The following is a 10688-nucleotide window of genomic DNA, read 5'->3' as shown; positions in this document are numbered from 1 at the left end:
CGCAACGTCGTGTTGTCAATAAGTGCACCGAGATTGGCCGATGGCACAGCGTTCAGCCAGGCGCCGCTCTCAGAAGCGCCAGTACTCAGCAGCCGGGCTCGGGCAAACTGGATAGCCTCGTAATTTGCGTACTTGCAAGGAAGGAAAGGAAAAGGTCTTATTTGGAAGCTTCGCAGTAGATTTTCTCTACGAATGACACTTTCATACCTACATGAATACGCGCTACCTGCCCTGCGCGCTGCATGAATACGCGTGTGGAGTAGCAGACGCCCGGCGGGGGAGCAGTGCAAAGGTTGGGAATGTATTTTGTATATAAGTGAACAGATGATGGATTGAGATGATTGTTGGCAACAAAAGCGTTGAATTACTATTCGTATCAGGTGTGCTAGAAATGTTGCCGTGGTAACCTACTGGAATCTTAAAAGTGAGACGCGCGTAACAATAGCCGGAGTGCGTAGATGGCGAGCATGAGTAAAAACTTGTAATTTTGTAATGCTGAGGTTTAGATATGCATGCTATGTATATATATATATATATATATATATATATATATATGTATATACTATATATATATATACTGCATTCATATATATATATATATATATATATATACGTTTATACATATAACACTACATTCAGTTTATTTAGAGGGTCTGGAAGGGTTTCAGCTGTACCGGGAATGCACCAAGCAAGGTTGGGTTGCCTGAAGAAATAATCCTGATGATCTGTGCAACTGGAATAAGTAAAAAAAACATGTCTGGATGCTTCATCCAAAATGCAGATTTTACATGACTTACAGCAACAAATACTGTGTAAGTCACCTCAAAGTGATAAGCATGAGGTGTAACAGGAAATATGACCATGGTTCGTGGGTGATTTTTTCACTGTGCTATGCACAAACATTTTGTTACATGTTACACAAACATGTTAATGCAGTTGTAGTTGGAAGTGTGTGAAAGAAATTAGATCCAATGTAACAAATGACTGCTGAGAAGGCTTCTGGTTGCTCAGAAGTGCCCCAAGTGAGGCTGAGCCGGGACCCAGCTGCAATGGATTGTGTAAATGGGGCTGAGCCTGGGACCCAGCTGCAATGGATTGTGTAAATGAGGCTGAGCCTGGGACCCAGCTGCAATGGATTGTGTAAATGAGGCTGAGCCTGGGACCCAGCTGCAATGGATTGTGTAAATGAGGCTGAGCCTGGGACCCAGCTGCAATGGATGGTTGAGGTGAAGTTGAGCCTGGGACCCAGCTGTGACAGATTCTGTACATTTTGCATGCCCTGCTGTGGGAGCAAGCTTGATGGGCATGAGAGAAATGGGTCAATTTGAGTCTGAATGAGGTAGATCCGTGGCATCATTATCCTTCACTGGAACTTGCTCTCTCATTTTGTGCATGGGTTGGCAACAAATGACAACCCCTAGAAGCAAATGGTGGCCAACAATGAACATTTGACTGACAGGTAGCAGGACTTGTTCAGTGGTTTTATGCTCTAGGCTCAACATGTTAGTGACAAATGTTGCCTTTTGAAATGCATGAATGCTTGATAATCACTGCACATGTATGCCTGTCCACCCAGACAGTGCTCATATTGCTACCTGAGCCACAGCTGGGACAACCGGTGTCCGTGGATCTGGGGAAGGGCTGATAACTGTGTTTCTGTCATCTTTCAAACAATGAATCCAGCCATCTGAGAGTTGTTCGGGATAAGGATAGGTGGTGACCAAAGCTCCCAGTAGCATTTGCACAGGCTAGGTCAGCCACTGGATTGGCCAGGGCAGCTTTGATGATGTGTGATCACATCCTATTGTGCTGATGTATAGAATGTTTTCACTTTTGTATTGATGTTTTCTGATGTAGAATTGAATGACAATTCGAAAATTGAGGTTTCTAACAGATTATTTGTCATCAGCTTGGAAAACTGATTTGTGGGGGGAGAATACCTAATTTAATAATGGCACCAATAATAGATTTTCTTCATGACATTATTTTGCTTGAATTGAAAGAGGTTGAGCACATGGGTCTAAAAACCTTACCGTTGTGATCTGAGCACCCAGTTACCTTGTAGACCACGTTTTGTCCACATCTGAGGTGGTGGTATCTAAAATGGTGTTTTTAGATGCTAAGCTGTGGAGTGAACGAAGTGGTAAGATTAATATTTTTCAATGGCGCAGTTAACACCTTATAAGATTGCCTTAGAAGTTAAACTGTGTTGTGACATCTATTTGTAACAAGATGTTACAGTGCCATCCCATTTGCATTTGCATGCATTATTTAAGCTGATAGGGTTTGCAAGAAATGATCCAAAAGGTTTTAAACTGTCCCCACATTATCATCCTGGGATTAGTTCTTGTAGGTAAATACCTGTTTCTGCAGCCATGAATTTAGCCCAGCAGGGTCTTGTGTGAGGCAGCCAGGCAGGCGTTTTCCTGTTTAAGCAAGGCAACATTTCAATCCAAACTTCTTTGTTGACAATGGATGTGCCAGGAATGGTCATTTATGTATGTTTGAATCTCAGATCTCAATCTCAAATAGAACTATGCATTTTCATTTTGTTCATCTGCCCATGATGAGCGATTGGATCTTGTTTGATGATGTTTTGGCATGACACAGTTTGCATACAACATGCAATATTTTGTTGAAAAAAAATGGCCCAGCACATGCATTGATTGTCGTGACTACATTGGTTCATTTCCAGGAACCCAGGCCACTGAGGACATGAGTTCGGACACCGAAGCCAGCGAGGGCGTCCCGTGCGCCGCCGCTGCTGCTGCCGTTCTTGTACGCAGCGAACCACTCCCAGACGCCACGGTGACGGTAGAGGGTGTGTGTTACAGCAGTGCTGTCGCTGCAAGAAAGCATGTGTAGTCATTTCCACTATCTCTTTAGATGAATAAATCAGCTTTTTTCTTCTCGTTTTACTTATGACAGTGACTCTATCTTTCTGTAGTGGCTTGTATGAAGCTGTGCACTCACGTTGGGACTGAAATCAGGTAGAATATGAAGCATATGTATACTAGCCAATGTGTTGCAGCATTATGAATGTATCCATACACCCTTTCATACTCATCAATTTGCTGTGCCTCTTGCCTCGGGGTCAAGACCAGCAGAACCCGCCCAGTACATGTGGGGTGTGTTTCTAGCCCTTGGGGAAATTGTGCCCAGCAATTTGATTGAATTCACAGTTTCCACAGGCATCTGCTTGTGTGTTCGCAGGCTATGACTTCAATGAGGGTGTCGACTACCACAAGCTACTGCGATCCTATGCTACATCTGGGTTTCAAGCCACAAACTTCGGCTTGGCAGTCGATGAGATCAATAAGATGGTATGTTGCTTCCACCTGTCTTTGAGTATTGTAGTACACGTCACGAAACGTGGTAGTGGCTAATCCATTGGTAATGTAAGTTACGATACTTGTGGTTTTGTTAGATAATCGCAGCGTTTAACCGGCGGGACTAGAGGTGGGACGGCCGTCTCCAACTCCTTCGAGTACTGGCGTTCACGTCTTCACTAGCCAGTGACTGGCCAGCTGAGGAAAGCAAAGACAGCAGTGATGTAAGCATGTGGTGAAAGTACTTATGCGTATGTTAGTGCTTATATTTTCACTGCTGCAAATGACCTTTTTTGTCAGCCCTTGTACTTGATTAGATTGCAGTCCCATTCCGAGTTTGGGCAGACATTTGGAATCGAGCATGAGTCGTCTGCTGTCGACATATATCGCTTCTGACGGTTCCGCGGCCGCACGCTGTTTATGCTCATGAGCCTTGTTTGCACGTGAACAAATCAGGACGCTGGGTCCTCCCCTGTTCGAAATTGAGCCCTGCCCCTATGTAGAGGTTGACTGTTCGTCTCCAAATTTGGCATTTGAGGGCGTCATCTCACGGATGTTTGAACGGCCGCACCACTTGATATTGCAGCTGAACCATTTTGTTTGCCATCAGTTTTTCCCCGCCTTAAAATACATTGATGATCTTGCTTGTTTGTTGTAATTGAGTACGACGACACGGAAGCAATATTAAAGGATTTTGAAGGAGTCGTGAGGCTGGAGGTGAAGTGCTAAGTGGCAATGGCCTTGTCTTGGCTTACCATCTCGCTCACGTTGGTGAAAAGGAGCCTGCACTGTCGACTTCCGGCAGCGTTATGGCAATCAGGTGATCACATGCGTAGTCTCAGGAACAGCATTGTTCCGCTGCTGTCCGTGTTGTACTAGATCCATAGCTGGACCACGTTGCGCAGAGTGGCACCTCACCCGCGCCGTTTTCAACAGCTGGCCGCTCGTGACCAGCCGGCCGCCGAGGACGACAGCCTCTGCGACGACGAGTTCACGCGGCGCCGCTCGGCCTGCACGCTCTTCCTCGGCCTTCACGTCCAACATGTCCTCGTCCGGCGTCCGCGATACCATCCGCTTCCTGGTGCAGCACAGGATGGTGGGTGCCCGGCCTGTCTCCACACGGGGTCAGTGGCGCGGCGGAGACCGAGCCGCAGCCGGGAAAAGGTGGTCCCAGTGCAGCTACGGTCCGTAGACAGGGTGGTTACACGCTCGCGTCTCGTGGGTACGTTGTAGTGTATACAGTCAACGCTGAAATCATCAACGTGCACGAACACGCCACATGGAGAGCGACACACTCAGAATACGAGCGCCAGGCGAACTGGGCTGAGCGTGAAGCGATTCGTCGGTAATTTCTTCTCTTTTATCTATTTTCGGATGTGCTCGCCCGTGTGCAGATGATTTGGTGACGTCCGTCCGCCTTGTTTGACACCGCTGTGTCTGTCTCCGGATAAGCGGGATGCATGTGTGTATGGCGCGTGCTCGGCATCGCACCACAGTTGTGGCTGTGTCTTCGTGACGGTGCATGCCTCACATTCACGTGGATCGCTTCGCAGCGACATGCGTGCGCCCGTGTTAACAGGTGGAATGTGTGGTGACCACGGCCGGCGGCGTGGAGGAGGACCTGATCAAGTGCCTGGCAGATACCTATGTGGGTGCCTTCGACTTAAAAGGCGAGGGGCTCCGCAAGCGCGGCATAAACCGGTGAGGGCTGGCAGCCTGGCCTCGGGCGGGATGAGCCGGACGGCACCGGTGCGTGGCCAGGCGCGAGTGGCGCCGGCTGCTGCGGCGCTGACCGACGCCCCTCGCCCCCCCCCCGCGGCGTAGAAACGGCGGTCATTCTCACAGTGTACTGATTTGGCTTTGACTACTTTCCATGAATGAGTGACTTGACTTCTTCTTAGCAGTGCCTACGTAATGAGTTCCGGATACCCTGCGATACCTTATGGCAACGAAGTAAGAGTACCGCTCCTCATGACAACAATTTTAAACGCTCCGGTGCACCGTCGGATGTTTTAATGTTTTGATATTTGCTTTTCCCACCTTTCTTTTTATACCGCGTCCATACATTGTGACTGAACTTGTGAGTGCATATAGAGACTTGAATTGGACTGCCGCTGTACATACCATGTTGTGCCACTGTACATGTGGTATGTACCTATGGGTAGATGAGTTCAAGCTACCATCATGGCCTGGTAGCACCAATACTTGTAAACGAAGTCGTTTTGTCTTATTCAGGATAGGCAATCTCCTAGTACCCAACGACAACTACTGCAAATTTGAAACATGGGTCATGCCAATACTGGACAAACTGTTGGAAGAACAAAGCGAAAAGGTACTGACGTCCCTATACCCTCTCTTACAAACCTCACGCGGGTCTGTTTTGCATTAAAAGCGTGATTTTTACTGTCACTGTCGGATTGCTGATATTTCTCAGATGCTTGCTGGAGTGTGTTGATTTCTTGCCGCCGTTCTGATGCATGTCACTACCATGTGGTCACGTCGTTTATTTCCGTGTGCTATGGTCTTGCGTTGTGAATTTTCGTCCGTCCACATGACATTCCGCACCCGCCATGACGGTGAAGACTATCTAGTCCGCAACCACCACAGACGGGCTGGTTGCACCCAACGCCGGCATGTCCTCGTTGCGTCTGCGGCGCGTGTTGCGGCCGCGTGCGTGCTGCCGGGGCTGACGGTAGGCTGGCGCGCCGCTGTCTTCGTCGGCACGTGCGCCTCGGTGCCGACTGTGTCACCAGGCCATCGTGGAGGCTGTTGGTGTCTGAGGCCGGCGGCGGGCGGGAGGGCGGCCGCTCCTGACCTGTGACGCTGGCCGGCCGCCAGGGCACGCTGTGGTCGCCGTCGCGCATCATCGAGCGGCTGGGCCGGGAGATCGGCGACACCCGCTCCGTGCTGTACTGGGCCGCCAAGAACAGCATCCCCGTGTTCAGTCCGGCCCTCACCGACGGCAGCCTCGGGGACATGATGTTCTTCCACTCGTACAAGCGGCCCGGCCTCGTGGTCGACATCCTCTCGGGTGAGTGGCGGCTCGGACGCTTCCCTCCCCCCGCTCGAGCGGAGTTGGATCAGGACAACCCAAGTTTGGTTTGTTGAAAAACCACGTCAGGGGTTCTTTGTGCGTTGCGTTTAAGGAACAACAGAAGTTTTTTAACAGAACACCATAGTTACAGCATATCTGTGATTAGCTTGCCAATAATTTTGGTCTCCTGCTTAATGGTCTTGCTCGATTGGGCTTTGAAGGTAAAACCTTATACTTGTGTTATGCCGCAATCTGTGGCGGCTTTTGCGGTCTGTAATATGGTTCTAGAAAGTTGATCAGTCTATTGTGATTATTCTGGTATGGACAGCATCAGCGTGCGGCAAAGCTGAGCACCATCCTGTTATTCCCGCGCATAGTGCTCGCCTCCCGTACGCTACATATGCGGTTACTTGTCGAAGAATATGCGTATTCGGCGGCACCAGTCGCCTTCTGAATTGTCATGGGCAGTGTCACCCCAGGGAAGTGAGATCGACAAGAACAGGTAGAGGGAGAACGGCCTCAGCTCTTGGCTATAAGTTTGCGTGTGCGCGGCTGTGAGGGCGCCCGCACCAACATTGACAGGAGCTCCGGGCTCGGGACTAGACTGGGACTGGCCAGCGGACCTCTTGTATGATCGATGTCTATTGACTGGAGCCAATTCCAAGGGCACCATCGTGCTGAGGCGGCGACAGCCGAGCTGCCCACCTCGCTATTGAAGGCCTGCATTATGAAGGCATTACAGTCGTATGTGTCCGGTGGCGATGCGCTCGCAGAAGAAGGCCGTGGATCGTGAGCTGTCCCGATGTTCTGCCGTGGGCCGGTGTTCCGTGCCGGTGCGTGTTGAGCTTGGTGTGCCGGTGGTACCGCGCTGGTACGTGCTGGGCTTTGTGTGTCCGTGTACCGTGCTGGTACAGTGCTGGGCTTGGTGTGTCGGTGTACCTTTTCGGTGCCTGTTGGCTCGGTCTGTCGGTGTACCTTGTCTGTGCGTGTTGGGCTCGGCGTGCTGGTGTACCGTGCCGGTGCGTGTTGGGCTCACTGTAGCGGTGCACCTTGCCGGTGCGCGTCGGGCCCGGTGTGCCGATGTACGATATCGGCGGGTATTGGGCTCGGCGTGCCGCTGGCGCCAGTTGTGTCCCAGCTCTTACCGGCTTCGCCGCTGGCGCCGCAGACCTGCGTCGTCTCAACTCGATGGCGATGAAGGCCCAGAGCACGGGCATGATCATCATCGGCGGCGGTCTGGTCAAACACCACATCTGCAACGCCAACCTCATGGTGAGGAGGAGCGCTGCGCCTGCCGCAACACAGGTCTGACGGCTGGCTGGCCCGCAGGCCGGCTGCCGGCAGCCGCCGAGGGAACCGGTTCCATGGATAGTGTTAAAATAGATGAGGCATCGTTGCTGATGTACCTTGCGTCGTTCTCCCCGCCCTTGCTTATCTGCGCCCCATGAGTCATGCGTAGCTGGAGTGCTGTATGTATGTGTTGAGAAGCCGTGCCCCGCCATGTTCGCTCAACCCAGTGTATAGAACGCTGGACACGTGACCTCTAGGGTGGCAGGTGTTGTGGGCTTACATCCCAGAAAGAATCGCTCGATAAGTTGGTTTGTTCCAAACGGTCGACTGATAACTGGCCATCAAGGGCTCGGGCTGGAAAGGCATTGTCGTGTCGCTGGAGCTACGTTGCATTTCTATATCTGTCTGCTGATAATAACTGCTCCAATTTCTCTGTTCTCCTGAGGGGAATGGGATTAGGGACCTCGCAACAAGCTATGCTTAGCCTTGGTCTCGAATGTCAAAACCACACGTGCACCAAATGTCGGTTGAAATAAATGATGTCCCAAACCCCACAATGTGAAGCATAGAACACTAAAGATGCCGAGTGTTACACACGGAAAAGGTAATACAAAAGTTTCAATAAGTTACCAGTGAAATAAGTCACAGCGAATCTTTTGCACGCTTATCTAAAACATCGTGAGGCCGCTCTTTGGTTGAAGCCTGCCCCACTGTCCCAGCGCCCTGCGTGCGGCGCGATGTGTACCGGGACCCTGGAGGGTGGCGTGTTGTGCGTCCGAGGCCCGGTGACCTCGACGCGGCCGCCGCTCCCGACAGAGAACGGCGCCGACTTCTCCGTGTTCGTGAACACGGCCAGCGAGTTTGACGGCAGCGACGCGGGCGCCAGGCCCGACGAGGCCGTCTCGTGGGGCAAAATCCGCGTGGACGCCCGGCCTGTCAAGGTCAGACGACCCGCACACCGCTGGGCGCGTTGATGGCTCACAATGTATTGGTTACTCTGTTCAACGTGTGTTTCAGTTCGTCGTTCTGACATGCTGGTCATGGTGGTGATTTGGTTGGGGTGAGGTATGCATGCCCCAGCTAAACCCGCCTGGTATGTGTTACCTCGGTCCGTAGTGGCGGTCACCACCGCTCCTGATGCCTCTTTCGGTGATCAGCTGCATGACCGTTTACTGGCATACGAGCTTTATTTCGATGCTGCTGCCAGCACCGTTTGCTGGTGGTCTCCACCTCAGTCCATTTTTAGATGAGCATAGTCAAAGGACCGCCTTTGGCGTATGCAGTCTGGTGATGTAAATTTGACATGAAAATGATAAAACGATAAAACTCATGATCACACCGTATTGTGGATGCAGTTATCTAGATATATCGATGCTGTGCTTGCCTTATTTATATTATATTGGGCTATATTTAGTGTAGACAAACAGGTATGTGATATTGAGTACTGCAAGATGCACAACACACTATTGCAGATGACAGGAAAAAAACATACTGGTCACATAGAGCCGGTTGGCACCCTCGAATTTCTTCATTTGGATAGTCTATAAGTTACTTAATTTAAGTTAAATTGACCTCAAACGACCCTAGTTCACACCCGAAAATGGGAGTTTTGTGCCTAGAATACCTCTGTCCACAGCTGCGTTTAAAGAATAGACCTAGTCAGAGGCGCATAGTGAAGAAAATCATCGTTCTTGTAGGCTACTGGTAGCACAATTTTGAACGCTGAAACTGATCTGATCCATGCGGGTGGAACAGAAATGGTCGGAACTGACTCCTCACAGTCTTAATGTTTATTTCCAAGCCCTCAAAATTCGCCTTGACGTGTTAACATAGGTTTTAACTGCATCTATCGGAACGACCTTTTCGACCTTTTGTGACCCTCGGGGTGGCCTCAAATTTGACCCAAAGTAAACAATTTTGTGTGCGTTTCTCATGGTTTGACGATGCCTTCAAAAGGTTATTGTTGTCATAGGGTGTCCGCAAAATGGAGATCCCAGGGGTCATTTTCTCCCCCTCCCCCGCCCCCCCCCCCCCCCATCCGAGCCCGGTTGTCTCAGAACCCCCGGCCGGTTAATAAAGTCGGCTTGTATTGCCTGGTGGCAGTCGACTCGAAGATCACATAGCCTTTCCGCATTCGGAGACGCAATGATCTCACTGTTGAGTCGTGAAGCCCGGTGGTCCTGACGCACCGTCATGTAAAGCTTGTGACGACGCGGCGCTGTGGGCGGCGCTGTCCCTCGTGCCCCGCGGACTGTTGGCAGCCGTTCCGTTTCAGGTGTACGCCGAGGCGTCTCTCGTGTTCCCACTGCTCGTGGCGGAAACGTTCGCTCGTCACCACTTCAGCAAGGCGCCGTCCGAGTCGGCGTAGATGGCGGCCTTCGACAAGGCACGCAGCGGGGCCCGGCTGGGGCTCCTCGGCCCGGCCGGACATGCGGAGACGGTCGGCGTCACGCTGCTGGCTACGAAACGATTCGCTGCATTCCTGCCGACCGCTAAGCGCGTGGCGTAGATGCGTGTTTACCGTGGACGTGCGGCGTCAGCGGCCCGGTCAGGGAGGAGCCGGCGCTCATCGTGCATGGCCTGCCGTCGCACCGCCCCGCCCGCCGGGGCGTCCGCCCACCACTCGGCCGTGGCGCGTGGGCGCCCTGCCATCTGTCGGACGGGCGCCATTACTGGCGTGAAGAGGAGGGCGCACGCGTGCACTGTGATTTGTGCAGCTTATGGAGCCGCTGGAGCCGCACGCTGTGCTCCTTGTTTCCTGTTCTTGAGCGTATGTGCTGCCCTTCTGCTGATACAATACAACATGGAACGTGAAACACACCGATCATATATCGGCCCTTCAGCCGTCCGCCTAGTAAGGCGACGGCGCGTGGTGAGGGCAATCACGGGTGCTCCCGCACTCATCATGCATCATTCATGTGGGAGCGAAGGTGGTTCGCCGACACCAGCGGGGGTTCCGTACGCGGACGCAGTAGTAGCGCAGACTCAGCACATCGTGCGTGCGTCTCAGCACACGGCGACTGGAGACAAATGTG

The 10688-nt window shown here is 51.7% G+C and overlaps 1 protein-coding gene across 1 annotated transcript in view; it reads left to right on the top strand.

Moving 5' to 3' along the window:
* The window catches only part of LOC119100007 (putative deoxyhypusine synthase), a 13873-nt gene extending 3413 nt beyond the window's left edge, over positions 1–10460 (top strand). The window contains exons 5-11 of the mRNA XM_037223126.1: positions 4235–4373; positions 4909–5030; positions 5565–5661; positions 6168–6360; positions 7532–7635; positions 8472–8594; positions 9929–10460. Of these exons, the coding sequence (XP_037079021.1) occupies positions 4235–4373; positions 4909–5030; positions 5565–5661; positions 6168–6360; positions 7532–7635; positions 8472–8594; positions 9929–10021 (871 nt within the window). The 3' untranslated portion in view covers positions 10022–10460. The remainder of the gene's footprint in view (positions 1–4234; positions 4374–4908; positions 5031–5564; positions 5662–6167; positions 6361–7531; positions 7636–8471; positions 8595–9928) is intronic.
* The last annotated feature ends 228 nt before the right edge of the window (positions 10461–10688 follow it).

This window comes from Pollicipes pollicipes, unplaced genomic scaffold (genome assembly GCF_011947565.3).
Source record: "Pollicipes pollicipes isolate AB1234 unplaced genomic scaffold, Ppol_2.1 Scaffold_4881;HRSCAF=5763_pilon_pilon_pilon, whole genome shotgun sequence".
NCBI lineage: Eukaryota > Metazoa > Arthropoda > Thecostraca > Pollicipedomorpha > Pollicipedidae > Pollicipes > Pollicipes pollicipes.
This window is presented reverse-complemented; position numbering and strand designations above follow the sequence as displayed.